The sequence below is a fragment of the Lepidochelys olivacea genome (assembly GCF_965140295.1).
Source record: "Lepidochelys olivacea isolate rLepOli2 genome assembly, chromosome: 26".
NCBI classification, from domain to species: Eukaryota; Metazoa; Chordata; order Testudines; family Cheloniidae; genus Lepidochelys; species Lepidochelys olivacea.
In genome coordinates, this window is record NC_140436.1 from 14711892 (window position 1) to 14733858 (window position 21967).

At 48.8% G+C, this 21967-nt stretch overlaps 1 protein-coding gene across 1 annotated transcript in view; it reads left to right on the forward strand.

The window, feature by feature from the left end:
- Positions 1-21967, forward strand: part of FER1L5 (fer-1 like family member 5) — an 81252-nt gene that overhangs the window by 9300 nt on the left and 49985 nt on the right. Inside the window, exons 6-17 of the mRNA XM_084614983.1 lie at positions 1263-1347; positions 4975-5096; positions 5521-5649; positions 6088-6150; positions 8616-8666; positions 11192-11377; positions 11620-11650; positions 12330-12445; positions 13659-13779; positions 14324-14427; positions 21078-21146; positions 21848-21891. Of these exons, the coding sequence (XP_084471109.1) occupies positions 1263-1347; positions 4975-5096; positions 5521-5649; positions 6088-6150; positions 8616-8666; positions 11192-11377; positions 11620-11650; positions 12330-12445; positions 13659-13779; positions 14324-14427; positions 21078-21146; positions 21848-21891 (1121 nt within the window). The remainder of the gene's footprint in view (positions 1-1262; positions 1348-4974; positions 5097-5520; positions 5650-6087; positions 6151-8615; positions 8667-11191; positions 11378-11619; positions 11651-12329; positions 12446-13658; positions 13780-14323; positions 14428-21077; positions 21147-21847; positions 21892-21967) is intronic.

Here is a 21967-nt window from a genome sequence, read left to right on the forward strand (position 1 = left end):
CAGTGTGCTCACCTTGCCAACGATGTTGAGCCTTGTAATTGGGCGAACCTTGTGGGGATGAAAGACTGACTAATGTGATCGCTGGGACGATGAGAGGAGGACAACTCTGCCTGAGGGAATGTGAGTGATCCCCTGACTGTCTCCCCGGACTGAGGGGAGTGCGGGTGATCCCCCAACTGTCTCCCCGGCCTGAGGGAGTGCGGGCGATCCCCTGACAGTCTCCCCTGTCTGAGAGGAGTGCGGGAGATCCCCTGACTGTGTCCCCTGGCCTGAGGGGAGTGCGGGAGATGCCCTGACTGTGTCCCCCGGCCTGAGGGGAGTGCGGGCAATTCCCCAACTGTCTCCCCCTCCTGAGGGGAGCGCAGGAGATCCCCTGACAGTCTCCCCCTGGAGGGAGGGTGAGCATGAGAGACAGAGAGCCAGGGGTGCGGGAGAAAGAGTGAGTTCTTGCAGTGCTGTGCAGGTCCCGTGGAGCAGGCTGGGCAGCAGGATGGCGGGACAGCACTGGGCATGCTGGGTAATGGTAACAGGGATGGGGACCCTAGGACCAGCCTCCTCGCACTTACCCTGCCTCAGGGCATTTGGGGGGCAAGGATGGGCACCTAGAGAATTGGACCAACACACACAGGTTACCCCAATGGCCCCCAATCTTTTTACCTCGCGGCAGGGCTGCAGCTCCAGGAGGAGGGGATGTGGACAGGGATAAGAGGGCCAAGGCTGGGGTCCCAGCTGGGAGCAGGGGTGGGTTTGGTAGCAGAGCCCCAGGGCCAGCAGCCAGGATCTCAGGCACGGGGCCAGGAGCGGAGCCCTAGGCGCAGGGCCCGCAGCTGGGGCCAGGGCCAGGAGCGGGGCTTGGCAGCGCTCCTTCCCTGCCCCCTCATGGGGGCTGACCCATGCTCATTCCTCCGTGCCCCTCTAGGGGGGGCGCGTCCCACAGTTTGGGGACCTCTGCACTAAAGGAAAAGCCCCTGCACCCTTAGAGTAACGTGCAGGGTTTGGGGCCATTAGCGTATTGGAAACAAACAGAGCCTGCATGGTATTTAGGTGCAACTCTGCAATGAACTCTGGGTAGGGTACCCACTGGGAACAGTGTCACTACACCTACACCCAAAGCTGCAGCTCACGAAAGCTCATGCTCAAATAAATTGGTTAGTCTCTACGGTGCCACAAATACTCCTTTTCTTTTTGCGGATACAGACTAACACGGCTGCTCCTCTCAAACCAATAGAGGGGCTTTAATTCTATTTGTCGTTGAATTTCAGTGTACCATCAATTTAAGTGCCTCCTACACCCCGCCGGGACTCAAGGCAATAGGGGAGTCAGGAAAACAAAAAGCCAGTGGTGAAGGTAAGTGAGCATCTGTTGGCGGGTCAGTCCTGTGCTGTAAATGTAATTTATCCTGTTTATATTTTCCAAATCAACTTGGCCTTGGTTTCTTGTGAGGGGAGCTTTCTTGAGTTTGGGGGAAAAGCATGGGGGGGAGGGGAAAAGTACCCCCAACCTGACTCCATCTCACACATCCCCACCCCATGATGAGTATGTGACCGTTCCTACCAGTTCCCAAGACCGTTATGATGCCCGTTTCCTCCCTGTGCCCTGAGGAATCATCTCCTAAGAGAAGTGGTTGAGGCGCCATCACTTACATCATGTAAAACTGAATTGGACAACGCCCTGGAGAATGGGGCACATGGGACAGCACCACCTGGCTCAGGAGAGGATGGGCAAGATGATCTGATAGGTCCTTTGCCAACTCTAATCTCTGTGGGCTGGGCCACACTGTGACTTTGGGAGTCACGATCTAGTCCCTACTTCCCCCGTGCTCCCATGGGGAAGTGAAGTAGCCCCCCTTTGGCTAACATAGCCTGCTTCCCTCTCTGCACCAACACCTGGACATGGGCTGACACAGTGGGCAGGAATTCAATTTGAGTGACACCTGTTGAATGTCTCATGCTGCCAGTACCAGAACATCCCTGGAATTTCTCAATATTATAGATGGCAATTTCCTAACTCTGAACGTGCTGCATCCAACATGGAGGAAATCTCTATTAGACCTCATCTTAACAGATAAAGAGGAACTTATTACAGGACTAACAATTAACGGTAGCTTTGGTAGAGAGGATCATGATCTGATCATCTATATAATGTGCAAACAGAATAAAGTCCTGACAAGTGAGATAGATAGATTAGATTAGATAGATAGATAGATAGATAGAGAGGTGGGGTGGATGGGGATAGATAGATAGATAGAGAGGTGGGGTGGATGGGGATAGATAAATAGATAGATAGATAGATAGATTTGGTGCTTTAAAAGAGCCAAATTCACAAAACTGAAAACAATTATGATCCAAATAATCTGGGAGGAAGAATTTAATTAGGAAAATATGAAAGATCATTGGAAATTGTTTAAGAACACTGTAACAGATGTCCCAAAAGCCACAATCCCACAACCAGGAAAGAAAGCCATACCAGTTTAAAAAAACCAACCTGATTTAGCAGGGAAGTGAAGGCGGAGATGAAAAAATAAAAAAATATACATAACAAATGGAAGACAGGAGAAGTTGATAGTCATGAATATAAATCAGAAGCTATTAATTGTAGAAAATTGTAAAGGGAAGCAAAGGGAAAGAAGGAGAAATCTATGGCCAGAAGAGTTAAGGACAATAAAAAGGAGATTTTTAAGAATATTAGGAACAAAAAGAATCCTGACAATGGTATTGGTGCATTATTCAGTGGAAATGGTACAATTATAAGTAATAAAGCAGAAAAGGCAGAAGTGTTCAATAAATATTTCTGGTGTGCATTAGGGACAAATAAAAACATATTTGGGATGTAATTTCTTCATATGGTGATGATAATACTCTTTCCATTCTACTAGTATGCCATGAGGATGTTAAACAGAAGTGACTAAATTAGAAATTTTTAAATCAGCAACTCCAGATAACTTGCATCCAAGAGTTTTTAAAGAGCTGTCTTAGGAGCTCACTGGACTGTTAACGTTGTTTTTTCAATGAGTCTTGCAATACTGGGGAAGTTCCAGAAGTCTGGAGAAAGGCTAATATTGTGCCAATTTTTAAAAACAGTGAATGGGATGACCTGGGTAATTATGGACCTGTCAGTATGACATCGATCCTAGGCAAGGTAATAGAGCAGCTATTATGGGACTCAATTAATAAAGAATTCAAGGAGGGTAATATAATTAGTGCCAATCAACATGGGTTTATGGAAAATAGATCCTGTCAAACTAACTTTATGATGAGAATGATATAAAATTAACATGGTACACATTAAATGGATATAAAGCTCGCTAACTGATAGGTCTTAAGATATAATTGTACAAAAGGAATCATCATCAAGCAAGTGTGTTTCTAGTGGGGTTCTGCAGGGATCTGTTCTTGGCCCTACGCTATTTAACATTTTTATCAATGACCTGGGAGAAAACATAAAATCATCCCTGATAAAGTTAACAGATGGCACAGGAATTGGGGGAGTGATAACTAATGAAGAGGACTGGTCACTGATACAGAGTGATCTGGATACACTTGGTAAACTGGGCACAAGCAAACAATATGTGTTTTAATAAGGCTAAATATAAAACAAAAAATGTAGGCCATACTTTCAGCACGGGGGGGACTCTACCCTGGGAAACAGTGACTAAAAATAACTGGGGGGCTATGCATAAGGTCCCTGGAAAATGTCGTGGCCAAACGCGTAAAAAGTAGAATCTTGAGTGGGAGTCAAAAGCTTATTTTATCTCTGTATTTGGCACTGGTGCGACCACTGCTGGAACACTTTGTCCAGTTCTGGTGTCCCCAGTTCGGGAAAGATGTTGATAAATTAGAGAGGATTCATAGAAGAGCCATAAGAATGATCAAAGGATTAGAAAACCTGCCTTATAGTGATAGACGTAAGGAGCTCAATCTATTTCATTTAACAAAAAGAAGGTTAAGAGGTGACATATCATAGACTATCAGGGTCGGAAGGGACCTCAGGAGGTATCTAGTCCCACCCCCTGCTCACAGCAGGACCAATCCCCAATTTTTGCCCTAGATCCCTCAAGGGTTGAGCTCACGACCCTGGGTGTAGCAGGCCAATGCTCAAACCACTGAGCTATCACAGTCTGTCGGTATCTACATGGGGAACAAATATTTTATAATGGGCTCTTCAGTCTAGTGAGAAAGGCATAACACAGTCCAATGGCTAGGAGTTGGAGCTAGACAAATTCAGACTGGAAATAAGACATACATTTTTAACAGCAATAGTAATTAAATTCACTATTGGAAAAACTTACCAAAGGTCATGGTGGATTTTCCATCACTGGCAATTTTCAAATCAAGACTGGGTGGTTTTCTAACAGATCTGCGCTAGGGATTATTGTGAGGCAGGTCTCTGGTCTGTGTTATACAGGAGGTCAGATGAGATGATCACAGTGTCCCTTCTGGCTTTGGAACCGACGAATTGTGAGGGGCAGTGACCAGACTCATTCAGTCTTCCCCCCGCCTAGCCCACATGCAGCCCCTGACCGCCTGCACAGCCTCCAGCAACATGGGTAGCCTGCTCAGGGATTTACGGGATCTCCTTTTACCCCTTACCCATCTGTGCAGGTGTGCAGCAGGACTCACAACTGATCCCTGTGAAGATCAGAGCTCACCCCCGCATTGGGCACAACGTGTGTATTCAGGAGATCATGCACACTGCATGTAATGGGGCATTTATAATGGGACATGCTTTTAGCCTCCTCACGTCCAGTTGTCTGTGTAACAGATTCTCACTTAACTGCTTTGACCCTGAACACTTTGCAATCACAGGCACAATGTGTCAAACAAGTGGAATTAAAGCTCCTATGTCTGACACCTTCCTTGACAAAACTGCCAAAGAAGGAGCAGAGAATGTTTCTTCTGACTTGGTCTGTGGGAAAGGATGATTCTTCCAGTCATCCACCCCAGACCAATCCATTCCCTTTCTGACCATCCCCAGAGGCACACGGCGAGGTCACCACAGCCATCCGGAGTATTACAGGAAAGGATCATCAGAGGGAAGGAATCAGCAGCCGAATAAATCCCAGAAGAGAACTCGCAGACAAAAAACAGGACTTCCAGGTATTGCGAACCATGCCAAGATGAGATCTGTCAAAGAGAGATTCCCCCCCGATATAGCCCAGGCCCAACAGTAAAGGTGGTCCGTACATGGGTCTCAATGGCCAAGTCAGTCCTTTCCCCACAGCAATAGACCTAGTGTACCAGGATTAGTTCCCTCTCCATCGTAGGATACGAGGATCCCAGCTCTATGTTCCTTCATCCATGGGCTTCATCCTGCTACCTTGGATGGAGCGGATGCCTTGGGAAATAACAGAAATGGATATTATTATTCTGGGGTTGCTTTGTCATTGGCACGTCCCGCCTCCAATGGTGCCCCAGGTCAGGATGGCATTGGGACCAGTTCCAGCAGTGGAGCCCAGCTGGGCGAACAGAACATCCCTGCCCTGGGACCCTTTAAATCATACCACTGTATTTCTCACTGCAGGTGCGTGTGAGGATCATTGAAGGCCGTCAGCTCCAGGGAAACAACATCAAGCCCGTGGTGAAGGTCTTCATTGGAGACCACGTGTACAGGACGAGAATCAAAATGGGGAACAACCCCTATTTTAATGAGGTGGGTGAGCATCCTGTGGTTCCACGCCTGCTTTTGGGGACTTACCAAGCCTGTGCTGGAGAGGGCTCTCTAGTCTGTGAGCCAATCCCAAAGTCAATGTAGGATGGTCCCAGGGCACCAGTTATTGAGGGAGTTGGAGGCATGACTGAGGAGGGATGCGAACGTTCCTGTGAGTTACAGTCTTCCTTCCCAGGGCAGTGTCTGGACTGCACTCCTCGGTGGGGCATGTAGGGTGCCAACCCTCCAGGATTGTCCGGGAGTCTCCAGGAATTAAAGGTTAATCTTTCATTAAAGATTATGTCCCGTGATGGAACCTCCAGGAATATGTCCAGCCAAACCTGGCAACCCCTCACTGCATGGGAGTGGGACCCTGAGCTCCCCAGAGAGCGCAGGCAGGTTTGGGACTGTGCTAAATTTACCTCTCCTCATTTTCCTCAGATATTTTTCCGGAACTTCCATGAGACGCCTACTCAGGTCTTTGACGAGACCATAAACATACAGGTACAATAGTGAGACCAGAACCCCTCTACCTCTGGAGCTGGCTTCCTGCATCTCACAGCTCACTGGCAGGACCCTCCCTGCTACTCCAGGTATAGGCCAGATGAAGGGCAGGACACACCTCGCATCACGTCTCTTCTACCTAGTTGACCCGAGTCCCCACTTTTGCTCTCCTGGCGCTGGAGAACCTTAAAGCACCCTGCCCTCTAAGTCTTTTCTTCTAACAGTTGGATGTTGAGTCTGTTTGCTGATGCACCAATCTTGATGTCAATCAGCGTTAATGGGCCATTACTGTGCATTCCCTGAGCATGCTCAGTGGTGTCTTCTGACTGCATAAGAATTAATCATGGTCCATACATGGCTATCACGGGACACTGTAACCTGAGTCTTGGTACAAGGGTAGAGTAGGTCAAAGCAATTATAGATTAACAAGTTTCAGAGTGGTAGCCGTGTTAGTTTGTATCAGCAAAAACAATGAGGAATCCTTGTGGCACCTTAGAGACTAACAAATTCATTTGGGCATAAGCTTTGGTGGGCTAGAACCCACTTCATCAGATGCATGGAGTGGAAAATACAGTAGCAAGTGTATTTATACATAGTACATGAAAAGATGGGAGTTGCCTTACCAAGTGGGGGGTCAGTCCTAACGAGACAATTCAATTAACAGTAGAATACCAAGGGAGGAAAAATCACTTTTGTAGTGGTAATGAGGGTGGCCCATTTCAAACAGTTGACAAGAAGGTGTGAGTATCAGCAGAGGGAAATTAGTTTTTGTAATAACCCAGCCACTCCCAGTCTTTATTCAGGCCTAATTTGATGGTGTCCAGTTTATAAATTGAAAAGGAGTACTTGTGGCACCTTAGAGACTAACCAATTTATTTGAGCATAAGCTTTCGTGAGCTACAGCTCACTTCATCGGATGCATTCAGTGGAAAATACAGTGGGGAGATTTATATACATAGAGAACATACAATGGGTGTTACCATATACACTGTAACGAGAGTGATCACTTGAGGTCAGATATTACCAGCACTCTAAGGTGCCACAAATACTCCTTTTCTTTTTGCGAATACAGACTAACACGGCTGCTACTCTGAAACCAGTTTACAAATTAATTCCAGTTCTGCAGTTTCTCACTGGAGGCTGTTTTTGAAGGGTTTTTTTGTTGAAGAATTGCAACTTTTAAGTTTGTTATTGAGTGACCAGGGAGATTGAAGTGTTCTAATCTGAACATTATAATTCCAGGATGTCAGGACAAATCTAACATCAGGAATTATAACATTCAAAAACCAGTAGGAGAACACTTCAATCTCCCTGGTCACTCAAAAAAATTTTAGTTCTTCCCCCTATTTTCAGTTAATGGTGTCAAAGCAATATTTTCAGTGCTGTGCTTAGGAAAAAAGAGCAGCTCGAAATCTCTCGTTCCAGTATGGCCAGTTCCATTCCAGTTCCGTTCCAGTGAGACCAATACTAGAATACTGTGTCCAGTTTTGTGCCTGCATTTTAAAATAGACGTTGATAAATTGGAGAAGGTTCATGAGAATGTTTAAGGAGTAGAAAACATGCCTTATAGTGAGAGACTCAAGGATAGTGACCAGATAGCAACTGTGAAAAAACGAGACAGGGAGTGGGGGGGTAATAGGCACCTATATAAGAAAAAGTCCCAAAAAACAGGACTGTCCCTATAAGAACGGGCCATCTGGTCACCTTACTCAAGGACCTTAATCTATTTAGCTTATCGAAAGGGTAGGTTAAGGGGCTTGTGACATATCCGGTGACTTGATCACAGTCTATAAATTCCTGCATGAGGAAATGAAATTCGAGAATAGAGAGCTCTTCAGTGTAGCAGCCAAAGGTATAACAAAATCCAATAGATGAAAGTTGAAGCCAGGCAAATACAGGAGCAAATTTTTACCCCTGAGTGTAATTAGCCGTTGGAACAACTTATCAAAGGTCATGGTGGATTCTCCATCACTAACAATTTTTAAATCAAGATTGGATATTTTTCTAAAACACCTGCTCTAGTTCATCCACAGCTATTGGACTCAAAGAAGGAATTAATGCAGGGAAGTCTGGTGGCCTGTGTTATGCAGGACCAAATGATCACAATGGTTCCTTCTGACCTTTAGATTTATAAATCTATGGACTTTATATTCACAGAGCCTAGTTGCCATTTAGAGCTTTCAAGACTTGAACTCCAATTCTTCTCTGCTTTGCACTTTATGCAGTCATTTCTCCTATGCAAGCTGCGTGGAGAATTCTGATTTTGTAGAATTTTACACAGGTGTAAGTGATGAGACAGGGTGCAAGGCATTGAAGAATCAGGCCTACAGACCCTTCAGGCCTCAGAGCTGGGAATTGTGGGTAATAGATCCATCATGCTGTCCCTCAGGTGGGTGGGGGTGAAGAAGGGGGCTTTACCTCCTAGCACAAGAATGGTGAACCGAAGTCTTGGGTTTGTTTGTTAGGTGTTGAACTCAAGGGCAGTGCGAGCGGATTCCATCATTGGAGTGTTCAAGGTGAGTGACAGCTGATGTAATAATCTTGGCAGAGCCAGCTGACTGGACCATGCCAGTAGATATTTTCCTGGTGATATTTCCCTGGTGATGTTGCATGCATGGGTGTGGCAACCAGCATACAGGCAATGCTCACTCCCAAGTAGAGCTGGTTGAGAATTTCCTGGAAGGGAGGGAGCAAGAGAGAGAGAGAGACCAGCCCATCTCAGAATAGCCAATAGCCAGGTGGTTAGGGCACTTATCTACGGTATGGGAGACCCACCTTCATGTCCTTCCTCTGAATCAGGCAGAGCAGAGCAGACCTGAGCTACTTCCTCCTCCATCACAGCTGAGTGCCCTAACCAGTGGGCTGTTCTAGTGATGCGCACTCATGCTCTGGTTTTGGTGAAAGGTTTCAAAGGGCTCTGCTTGTCCCAGTGCAAAACAAAACAAAGGCCAAAACTGTGAAAATGTGTGAAATGGGATTCTTGTTTTCTGGCCAGCCCTGCTCCCAAGGGGCTTTTTAGGAATCATCCGTTGTCTCCAAGTAGCGATCTCCACAATTGGTTACAATTCTCAAGTGGGTCAATAACTTATCCTTACTCCAGTCATTCATTAAAATTTTACCTATGAACACTCTCCCCCTTACCTTGCTCCTGCCTCTGGCACATTGTGGTAACGTGCGGATGAAATTGTCTGTCTTGTCCACTGTAACATATGTTCCTAGATTTTTGTCCCTGTCTCTCTCCTAGTCAGTCACCACTTTTCTAGGCAGCCAGGAATTGGGTGTGAACAGCTGTCCCTGAACCATGACTTCATCTACTGCTGACTGAAGCTGGTCAGGCACTTTTTAACAAAATCTTGGTTTTCTGAAACTGGACATTTTCACAGAAACACATCTATTTTGACTGAAATTTTGCCAGAAAGGTTTCTCAGGTCCAGGATGGGATTTCTGGTCAAAACCAGAGCAAGAGACTGCCAGAATAGCTACTTGTCTAGAACACACCTGGGATGTAGGAGTCTAAGGTACTTGTCTCCTTAGCTACTTGTCTCCACTTACCGGGGGATCGACACGTGGTGATTGACCCACCAGGGGTCAATTTAGCGGGTCTAGTGAAGACCTGCTAAATCGACTGCTGATCGCTCTCCCATTGACTCTGGTACACCACTGGAGTGAGAAGCATAAGGTAAGTCGACGGGAGAAACTGGTGTAGACACCGCAATAAGTCAACCTAAGGTATGTCAACTCCGGCTATGTTATTCACGTATCTGGAGTTGTGTAACTTAGGTCGACTTTGCCCCATAGTGTAGACCTGCCCTAAGGTTCAAGTCCCTAGCCTGAATGAAGGGAATGCCTTAGACGGCCAGCTATTCGCCATTCTGGGACGGACTGGTCAATCCCTCTCCCCAATTTAAAAGGTCTTAGTTTTGTTCTGCATTGGAATGGAAGCAAATGTTGAAACATCAAGATTTTTCATTAAATCTTGTTTTGGAGCCAGCCCAATTCCCCCACCCCATTTCCCAGTACCACGCATGACAGGTGTGATGGCTTAGACCTCTACCCCAATCCGGGATGCCACCTGATGTGCTGGGATCCCACTCAGCCCTGCCAGCCTGGGGTTTCCCTTGCACTGGGTTGCTGTGCCAGGCTCTCTAACCCCTTTCCAGCACACACCCAGATTACTTAGCAAATAAAACAAAACACGCAAACTAAGCTTGATTCACTAAGGAAACAGGTTAAACATGTAATTTCTCACCCTAATTGTTGACTTGGGCAGGATGCAGAATTTCTGTAGCTCAGAGTTCCAGTTATTTCTCTTTAGACTCTTTAGACTGTCTCAGTCTGGACTCAGCCCTTGCCTTTCCCTCAGCTTAGTTCCTTTGTCTCTTCAGGTACTTTCAGCAGTCTTTCTTCTTGGGTAGGCAATGGAAGAGAATCCCATTGGCCTTGCCTCCCAGCCTCGAATAGAATTGACATAAGGCGGGAAGCCTTTGCTTCCAGTGGAAAAGTACCAGCCGTGTCTAAGGGGGTATTTTTCATCAGGTGACATTACCACCGGATCTTGTAGTGTCAATGCAATCCCAGGAAGCTCCTCCGGGAGGTGGGAGATTAGTGTCTCCAGAGTTGTATTGTCCTTCTTAAATGGCTCATTCAGGAAGATTGCCTGCTGTCCGGTGGGTGTTTCCCCAAGTACACACACAGTTGTAATTGTTACATAGTCAGCATTCCTAACTTCAGATACAGAGATGATACAGGCATACAAATAGGATAATCACATTCAGTAAATCAGAACCTTTCCAATGAGATCTCACAGGAGCCATCTTGCATAAAGTAGATCTTAGTTATGCCATATTCACATCATAAGCATATTTCTATACAGAATATGGAGCATCACGTCACAATAGGAATGAGCAGAGCCGGAACAACAGCGGCTAGCTTAGCTCTACTTTGCCTCTGATTTTGTGTCTCTTAGGCTTGAGCTATCACTCACGTCGGTATAAGTGATGTCACTCAGCGGTGTGAATGAGTCACCCCGTGAGTGACATAAGTTACAAGCGACCTCACCCCCTGTGTAGACGCGCTGTGTCGGTGGGAGGGCTTCTCCTGTCGATATAGCTACCGCCCCCTGGGGAGGCGGAGCGCCTCCGTGAAAGGGAGACGATCTCCCGTCAGCGTAGTAGCGTCTTCAGGAAGTGCTCCAGCAGAACGGCTACCAGTGAAACGCAGCAGCATGGTAAGTATAGACCAGCCCTTAGCGTCAGCGCGGCCTTGTGCCGTGCTTTTAAGTACAGAACAAGGAGTCAAGTGGTCCAGGTTCTATTCCAGGCTCTGCCGTTAAGTTTGGGCACATCGTTTTGCCGCTCTGTGCCTCACTTTCCCCACCTGAATGGAGATCCTGAGAGGGAGAGTGTTAGAGGAATGCCAGGTGGTGTTGTTATTGTTATCCCCTAACATGCTCCATTTCCCTCTCCACAGCTTGAGGTTGGCCATGTGTACGACTCTCCCGGTAGGTGAAGGCTGTTTGAAATACAGATACCTAGTCACTATTACTAACTCCAGATACAGAAATGATACAGGCATACAAATAGGATAATCACATTCAGTAAATTACGACCTTTCCAATTATACCTTACAAGACTCATCTTGCATAAAGTACATCTCAGTTATGACCTGTTCATAGCATAAGCATATTTTCATAAAGAATATGGAGTGAAAGATCACACACCCCTTCAGGTAGTTGAAGGCTGCTGTCAAATTCCCCCCATCACTCTTCTCTTCTGCAGACTAAACAAGCCCAGTTCCCTCAGCCTCTCCTCGTCTGTCATGTGCTCCAGCCCCCTGACCATTTTTGTTGCCCTCTGCTGGACTCTCTCCAATTTGTCCACATCCCTTCTGTAGTGGGGGGCCCAAAACTGGACGCAATACTCCAGGTGTGGCCTCACCAGTGCCGAATAGAGGGGAACAATCACGTCCCTCGATCGGCTGGCAACGCTCCTACTAACGCAGCCCAATGTGCCATTGGCCTTGTTGGCAACCAGGGCATGCTGCTGGCTCCTAGCCAGCTTCTCTGGGTCACAGTGGTCCCTTGTGGCCCTGGAAGCTGTGCCTGGAAAGAAGCTGAGTGTGGGGTGGGAAGAATACGATGAGTTGCACAAATAGCAGACGCTGCTGTCCTTCTCTCCCAGGCCATGCTCTCAGCTGGAAATGGCTCAGCCTTTACCACCCTACTCATCTGAATGCGGGCTTGAGAGGCTACTTGAAAGTCAGCCTTTGTGTCCTAGGAGCCGGGGACCAGGCACCGGTAAACACCACCTGTGAAAGGGACATGACACCGGCAGTGATCCCGCTGAGTTTCTACCCCATCCTGAGTCCGTGCCCAAACCACCGCAGTTCCCTCCCACGGTCTTGGGTCTACTGATATCTGCAAAACATATCTGACTGATATCTGCAAAACTGATATCTGCAGTTATCTGATATCTGCAAACTGATATCTGCAAAACACGAACACAGCCTGCACCTGCCTTGGCTGTTCCAAGGCTTCCCTCCAGGACCCCGCCTCAGGCCGTGGGCAGCGGGTATCGTGGGCAGGGGTAGGCTGTGCCTTCCCGAACCGCCTAGCGTGGCCCTGCCCACACCCCGCCCCCAGGCCAGGCCCCCTCCTGCGGATCCCAGAGCACTCTGCCTTGGCTGGCCCGGGCTGGCTGGGGCTGGCTGGCCTGCCTCCCGCAGGGAGTCAGGGCAGCCGGTGCCGGGGCCACCCCACCCGGAGCACCAGGGCTGGGGCCTCGCCCCCTGGCGGCCCGGCACTGGGGTTGGGGGCTGCGGTGGGGGTGCCCTGGGCTCCTGTGGGGGAGGGGAAGCAGAAGGGGGGTCAGATGGGGAGGGGCAGGGCCTTGGGCACAAGGGGAGGGCCCGGGGGCTAGCCTCCCCCAATGGCCGGGTCACCAGCCGCCCATGCTTCGGGCCCTTGTTGGAACTCACTGAACCACCGACCAGCAAGACTCAGCAGTGATTAGCCTGAGTCGAGAGTGATTCAGCAGAGGAGCCCTGCGTTGTCGGAAGCGCTGAGCTCCCGCGGCACGTCGAGGCAGCTGTGGGTGCTCAGTGTCTCTGCAGATCAGGTCACTCTTTGCGTCTGCACTCTCACCCTTCCATACCTGGCTTCGTGCTCTGCCCACCCCAGGCCGTGCTCTCTGGCCCCTGCAGGCCGCCATTCATACACAAGTGCCCCAAGATGGCTCCCGGCCGCAGCACAAGGGCCCAGTCTTCCTCCCATTGGAGCCCCTGGCAGAGCCCTCATTGCTCCAGGGGCATCAGGATCTGACCCTAACACCGCACAGGCTGCAAAGTAACCTGCTCACCACATGCCTTTGGCTCTCTCTGGAGCAGTGAGACGCCTGGTCTCAGACACACCACATCCCCTCCTCTGCTTCTTCCATTGCTCTGCTGGTGGGACTGTCTTGCGGTTGTGTTCTGGGCCTGTCTACATTCCCAGCACTCTTCTTTCCTCTCAGGAGCTGGACAAGCCTATGGAGAGCGAGGATGTCGAGTCCAGCCTTCTCAAGCCTGCCGCGATGCCTGTATGCATGGCCACCTTTCAGCTCCGCATATACAGAGCTGAGGATATACCCCAAAGTATGTGTCATATAGCGCAGAGGATACCTCTCCATGGCCTGGGAGTCAGAGCTGGTGGATGGGAGCCAGGACTCCAGGGACTATTCGGGGGTTGGACTAGATGACCTTCAGGGGTCCCTTCCAACCCTGATATTCTATGATATTCTATGATTCCTGGGTCATTTCAGCTCCTTGGGCAGGGTCTGGGCCTTGTGATGTTTGCGCAGCACCTAGCACAATTATGGCTGCTACCACAACATAGGAAGCACAAGGGTTTGACAGTCCCTGTGGCTCACCCCTCTGCAGTGACAGCTCCTAGAGGGGCTGGAGGCAAATGCATTAGGATCTTTGCCCACTATTGTAGGGTGGCCTGCCCCCCACTTTGCCTGCCTGCTTTCCAATGTCATCAGCTTCCTCTGCCCTTGTAGACCCTTGTTACCCTCGAATCCCGTCCCTCAGCCGAGGGGAGGTTTTGGGTCTCCCAGTCAAGCATAGACGGTCAGCAGGAGCTAATTGTGCCAGCCGAAAGCTATCTGACACGAATACGTCTCTCTTCCCTCTCCAGTGGAGGACTCCTTTCTGCATTACTTTAGGTCCATGTTCCATATGCATGTCGACAAAAGAATCTGCGTTGACCCTTCCGTGGAAGTTAGTTTTGCAGGGAAAACGGTAGGTAACATGTTTCAGGGGGGGAGGAGGAATAAACAAGGGGAAATAGGTTACTTTTTATAATGAATCAACCATTCCCAGTCTCTATTCAAGCCTAAGTTAATTGTATCCAATTTGCAAATTAATTCCAATTCAGCAGTCTCTCGTTGGAGTCTGTTTTCGAAGTCTTTTTGTTGAAGGATAGTCACTTTGAGATCAGAAATCGAGTGACCAGAGAGATTGAAGTGTTCTCCGACTGGTTTATGAATGCTATAATTCTTGACATCTGATTTGTGTCCATTTATTCTTTTACGTAGAGACTATCCAGTTTGCCCAATGTACATGGCAGAGGGGCATTGCTGGCACATGATGGCATATATCACATTTGTAGATGTGCAGGTGAACGAGCCTCTGATCGTGTGGCTGATGTTATTAGGCCCTGTGATGGTGTCCCCTGAATAGATATGTGGGCACAGTTGGCAACGGGCTTTGTTGCAAGGATAGGTTCCTGGGTTAGTGGTTCTGTTGTGTGGTATGTGGTTGCTGTTGAGTATTTGCTTCAGGTTGCGGGGCTGTCTGTAAGCAAGGACTGGCCTGTCTCCCAAGATTTGTGAGAGTGTTGGGTCGTCCTTCAGGATAGGTTGTAGATCCTTGATAATGCGCTGGAGAGGTTTTAGTTGGGGGCTGAAGGTGATGGCTAGTGGCTTTCTGTTATTTTCTTTGTTGGGCCTGTCCTGTAGTAGGTGACTTCTGGGAACTCTTCTGACTCTATCAATCTGTTTCTTCACTTCCGCAGGTGGGTATTGTAGTTGTAAGAATGCTTGATAGAGATCTTGTAGGTGTTTGTCTCTGTCTGAGGGGTTGGAGCAAATGCGGTTGTATTGTAGAGCTTGGCTGTACACGATGGATCGTGTGGTGTGGTCAGGGTGAAAGCTGGAGGCATGTAGGTAGGAATAGTGGTCAGTAGGTTTCTGGTATAGGGTGGTGTTTACGTGACCATCGTTTATTAGCACTGTAGTGTCCAGGAAGTGGATCTCTTGCGTGGACTGGACCAGGCTGAGGTTGATGGTGGGATGGAAATTGTTGAAATCATGGTGGAATTCCTCAAGGGCTTCTTTTCCATGGGTCCAGATGATGAAGATGTCATCAATATAGCGCAAGTAGAGTAGGGGCGTTAGGGGACGAGAGCTGAGGAAGCGTTGTTCTAAGTCAGCCATAAAAATGTTGGCATACTGTGGGGCCATGCGGGTACCCATAGCAGTGCCGCTGATCTGAAGGTATACGTTGTCCCCAAATGTGAAATAGTTATGGGTGAGGAGAAAGTCACAAAGTTCAGCCACCAGGTTAGCCGTGACATTATCGGGGATAGTGTTCTTGACGGCTTGCTCTGGTCAGAAAAGTGACCTCCTGGGAGAGCATCTGGCAACTTCAGTCTCCTCACCAACAGCCAGTCTTGTACTCTAAACTCTAACACATCAGTGCAGTAACAAATGTGTGGCCCCTAGAAGTGCCACGGCAACGGAGGTGATAGAATTCAGCTTCCCCCCTTGAGCTAAAGGAGAATCCCCATGAGCTGTTGGGAGTACAGTAAAGAGCCTGTTACACACGGCTGAGCAGGACTGATTGCACCCGGTAGGCGGCAGACACACGCGGGCCCGTTCGTTACAGATGCCGTCGGGCCGTCCAGCAGACGTGTGGATACACCTGTAAAGTAAACCTAGCAGTAGGAATTTCTACAGAACACCACGGATTGAATCCCTATCCCATTCGTATAGTAACACGAGTGCTCGAGTCACCCAGTGCACTCCTGGTACCACGGCCGGGCTGGTAGTTATTATCCTGCGGCAGTTTCCATAGCGAACTTGCTCTATTGGAGTCCAAGCAAGATTTGTTTGCAGCCGCACAGCCAAACAACTTCCATCCCTGCGGGCTGAGAGTCAAAATGGGCCCTGTTGTATTAATTCGGATGGAATACATGGGCCAAAGGTGTTAATATGAGCCAGTCACTGTCCAACATTAAGCATGTTAAACAAGGTCCAAGGTTTGGTACACAGAGACCTCAGCCTGCTCAGCAGCGTGGCAAACACACTATTACAAATTCTTTTAACTTTTTATTGACGATACAGAAGAGAAGGAAACACAAGTAAAGCATCTGAAATATAAAGTATTAAGTAAGGCTTTAATTTTAACAACAATCCTCATTCCCTTTCCCTTTAACTGGAGAAAGTTTTTAGAAGGAAAATCCATCTTGTCTGATGACAGGTTTCAGAGTAGCAGCCGTGTTAGTCTGTATTCGCAAAAAGAAAAGGAGGACTTGTGGCACCTTAGAGACTAACCAATTTGTTTAGTCTCTAAGGTGCCACAAGAACATCTTGTCTGAGAGTCTCTTAAAGAATCAAGGTGGGGGAGTTGATATCTTTTATTGGCCCAACTTCCACTGGTGAAAGAGACAAGCTTTCAAGCTACATAGAGCTCTTCTGTACTGAAGAGGAGCTCCTTGTAGCTCGAAAGCTTGTCTCTTTCACCAACGGAAGTTGGGCCAAGGAAAGATATGACCTCACCCACCTTGTTTCTCTAATATCCTGGGACCAACACAGTTATAACATCACTGCAAACAGTCTCTTAGATGGTTTTAAAGACGGTAATAACTGGTTTGGGGGTTTTGTAGTGGGAAGGGTAAAAGAGAAGAAAGTAGTTTAGAAAAGCTAGACGTGCACAAGTCCATGGGGCCGGACGAGTTGCATCCGAGAGTGCTAAAGGAACTGGCGGCTGTGATTGCAGAGCCATTGGCCATTATCTTTGAAAACTCGTGGCAAATGGGGGAAGTCCCGGATGACTGGAAAAAGGCTAATGTAGTGCCAATCTTTAAAAAAGGGAAGAAGGAGGATCCTGGGAACTACAGGCCAGTCAGCCTCACCTCAGTCCCCGGAAAAATCATGGAGCAGGTCCTCAAAGAATCAATCCTGAAGCACTTACATGAGAGGAAAGTGATCAGGAACAGTCAGCATGGATTCACCAAGGGAAGGTCATGCCTGACTAATCTAATCGCCTTCTATGATGAAATTACTGGTTCTGTGGATGAAGGGAAAGCAGTGGATGTATTGTTTCTTGACTTTAGCAAAGCTTTTGACACGGTCTCCCATAGTATTCTTGTCAGCAAGTTAAAGAAGTACGGGTTGGATGAATGCACTATAAGGTGGGTAGAAAGTTGGCTAGATTGTCGGGCTCAACGGGTAGTGATCAATGGCTCCATGTCTAGTTGGCAGCCGGTATCAAGTGGAGTGCCCCAGGGGTCGGTCCTGGGGCCGGTTTTGTTCAATATCTTCATAAATGATCTGGAGGATGGTGTGGATTGCACTCTCAGCAAATTTGCGGATGATACTAAACTGGGAGGAGTGGTAGATACACTGGAGGGCAGGGATAGGATACAGAGGGACCTAGACAAATTGGAGGATTGGGCCAAAAGAAATCTGATGAGGTTCAATAAGGATAAGTGCAGGATCCTGCACTTAGGACGGAAGAACCCAATGCACAGCTACAGACTAGGGACCGAATGGCTAGGCAGCAGTTCTGCGGAAAAGGACCTAGGGGTGACAGTGGACGAGAAGCTGGATATGAGTCAGCAGTGTGCCCTTGTTGCCAAGAAGGCCAATGGCATTTTGGGATGTATAAGTAGGGGCATAGCGAGCAGATCGAGGGACGTGATCATCCCCCTCTATTCAACATTGGTGAGGTCTCATCTGGAGTACTGTGTCCAGTTTTGGGCCCCACACTACAAGAAGGATGTGGATAAATTGGAGAGAGTCCAGCGAAGGGCAACAAAAATGATTAGGGGTCTGGAACACATGACTTATGAGGAGAGGCTGAGGGAGCTGGGATTGTTTAGCCTGCAGAAGAGAAGAATGAGGGGGGATTTGATAGCTGCTTTCAACTACCTGAGAGGTTGTTCCAGAGAGGATGGTTCTAGACTATTCTCAGTGGTAGAAGAGGACAGGACAAGGAGTAATGGTCTCAAGTTGCAGTGGGGGAGGTTTAGGTTGGATATTAGGAAAAACTTTTTCACTAGGAGGGTGGTTAAACACTGGAATGCGTTGCCTAGGGAGGTGGTGGAATCTCCTTCCTTAGAAGTTTTTAAGGTCAGGCTTGACAAAGCCCTGGCTGGGATGATTTAATTGGGGATTGGTCCTGCTTTTGAGCAGGGGGTTGGACTAGATGACCTCCTGAGGTCCCTTCCAACCCTGATATTCTATGATTCTATGATTAGTTGAAATGAGCTGGAGTTGTGATTGCTGCGGTTGGTTAAAGTCTGAAATTGTCTCTTTGAGTAAAAGAGAAGGCCTGGGCTATACTACAGGTCTGTATCGGTATAACAACGTCGCGCAGGGGTGTGAAAAATCCACACCCCTGAGCAACGTAGTTACACCGACCTCGCCCCTTGTGTAGACAGTGCTACGCCTCTTGGGGAGGAGATTAACTATGCCCTCGGGAGAAGCTCTCCCATCCGCATAGTAGCGTCTTCACTACACCACTACAGGGCGCAGCTACAGTGCTATGCTTGAAGACAAGCCCAGAGTTAGTTGAGATAGGCTGGAGATGTCACTGTTGTTGCTGACGTCAATTTTTGAAGGAAAAGCACCGTTGTTTGACAGTCTCTCAGATGGTAATAACTGTCCTTTTGGGGGAAAAGAGAAGAAGCAAGTTGAGAAGGGTTGGAGCTGTCCTTGCTGCTGCTGTTGTTAAAGTCTGATCCTGTTTCTTAAGAAGACACACCAAGAAAAACACACACAAAAGGGGAGAGGAAAGAACAGGAAAGGTAGAAAATGCAGCTTCTCTCTCTGGTGTTGACTCTCACTTGCAGCCTCCCTGCTGGAGAAACACAGGCACAAGGCACTCTGAGGCCTGGCAAACTCGTACCAGCTTTGCGATGGTTAGGCCTTTGCTTTTAGCTGCCTCTTTCTGGTCACAGGTTTATAGCAGTGCTAAAAATATCCAGGCTTGGCTGGCTAAGCCAGTCTCTTGTTAAGCAGAAGGTAAAAGGAGAGAGATAGGAAAGAGAAGAACTAAGGCAGGAAAGGAAAAGGACACACAAAGTGGAGAGAGAGAGAGACAGTCTTACATCCCAGGTGGTGTTTGAGATTCTCCTGAAGCCGGCAGGGGTGGCAATGTCATCTGGGTCCCTCTTTCGGGATTGGTCTGATCAGCACACTTCTCAGGATCAGGATGATCACAGACACTAGCTTCTAATTTTCCCCGGGGGTGCTCAAACCCCACTCAGCCCCAGGCCCTGCTCCCACTCCACCCTTCCCCCAAGTCTCCCCCATTCCGCCCCAGTACCTGCCCCCACTCCACCCCTTCCCCCAACGCCCCACCCCTCCTCTTCCCGCCCCCGCTCCACCCCCACCTTGCCTTTTCCGTCCCTTCCCGCAAGCACGCCCCATCCCCACTCCTCCCCCCCCCAGCGCCTCCTGCACGCCACTGAACAGCTGTTCCGCGGCATGCAGGAGGCCCTGGGAGGGAGGGGGAGGAGTTGATCGGCGGGGGCCTGCGGTGGGCGGGAGGGACTTGGGGGGAGGGAGGGGAGCTTGGCTGCCAGTGGGTGCTAAGCACCAGCTAACTTTTCTCCATGGGTGCTCCAGGCTGGAGCACCCACGGAGTTGGGGCCTTGGACGATGATGAAGGCCCATGGTCCCAGGGCGGGGGTCGTAGCCAAGATGGTGAAGCTTGCTCCAGTAACCTCTGTCCTTTTGGTTTTCAGAAAGGGAGTGCTGGGTGCAATAGCCCGTTCCCTCATTATTTTGTCCACTAATTAGGCCTAATATCCAATACACTCTAAGGTGCCACAAGTACTCCTTTTCTTTTTGCAGATACAGACTAACACGGCTGTTACTCTGAAACACCAATTCTGGTTCATTAACATCCGGCTTCACATCATCTGTTTTTGACAAGTAGAATTTCCTGTCCTTGGATTATATCAATGTGGCCTTCTTGGTTTAGATTAATAGATTTTCTGTCCACTATTCTTGTATCTATTCCCATGAGTGCTTGATGTTATAGTTCATTGTAAGATCTTATGAATGTACACTCACCTTTACAGTTAAACTCACAGTAAGGGTAAATGCGTCAGCCCAATTATCACAACAGCCCCTGCGTGTCAGGATTGATCGACAGGCCCTGTGACACCCTGACTCTGTGTGTTAACAGTCCTGGAGGAGCTGCCTCTGCTGTGTCGGCAGATACGTCCTGCCATTAGGACAGTCTGATGTGCTGAGATGGAGAGAGCGGGGTTGCTTTTCCTTGCCCTTCTCCCAATGATCTTGTGGGGAGCGAAGCGACGGTGGGATTCTGACACTGAGAAATGCCAGGCAGGGCCCCTCACATAAGGATGCCTCATTCCTGTGACTTCTCTAAGCCTCCCCAAGTCAACGCCAGTCCTGATGATCCCATGATAGGAGTGCAACTGGTGATGGAGTTGACGGTACATGAGACAGAACCAAACCCCATTGCTGCTAAGGCTCTGCAGTGCTGCCTGGAGAGCAAACGCTTGTTTGCGGAGGGGCAAATATGACCCAGGGAACTGAGATGGGTGAAGGAAGGAATTGACCTACAGAGGGTGTAGCTGGAAGGAGAGGTGTTGATTTCTGGTTGCTAATAGTGTCCTTCAATGTTCTCAGCACTGCACCAGAGTGATGCCAAGAAATGCCAACCCAGAGTGGAACCAGGTGCTGTTCTTTCCTGCTCAGGTGAGATGGATGACTCGGTAGGAAGGGGATGTTGTCAGAGCCCTGACAATCTGCATTGAATATCTCCCCCGCATCCCTTCTTTCCCCCTGAGTTACCCAAATTCTCATTTCCTGAAAGAGGATTAAGGGAGTTCTTGCCATAGACACCCTAATAGTGTCTCTCCCTGGGGGGGCCAGCATTTGCAGCCCAGAGTCCAAGGAGTATTGACAGGGGGGCAGGAGAAGTGACACACAGAGCTTGTGGAAGGTCATGTCCTTTCCCTCTTGTGGGGGCTGGGTCTCTGCCCTGCACACGTTCCTGACACTGGGAACTAGGGATTGCTGTAGTGGAGCGGCAGTGGGAGAGGCTGGAAGCCCTGTCTGCAGGGAGGGGAAGGAAGGAAGGCACCTGCTCTGTGGAGCTAGTAACCCTTCAAGAGGGGGAGTTCCCCATAACGGGTGCCTCCCTCTGCTCCCCCTAGACAGTGCTTCAGCTTCTCCGTCCACTGGCCATCCCCAGCTCCCACAGCTGAAGAGCCAGATAGGGCATCCAATGGCTTTGGCACCAGTCCACACGGCAACATCCTTCCTAGTATGCCAACAAAAGCAGGGCAGCCCTGCCATATAAACTGTGGGAAGGAAGAGCCTTGCTGTGTCAAATGGCACACTGGGCCTGGCCCCAGGGACATATGCCCTTCTAACCTGCCACCTTCCCATTGCAGTTACCATCCGTGTATGATAAGATCAAGCTAACCATTCTGAACAGGTAAGCAGCACTTTGGATAGTCCCCGCCTGGAGCAGGCAATCCTGGCGTTACCCCCAGAGGAAGGGGAGTAACTGA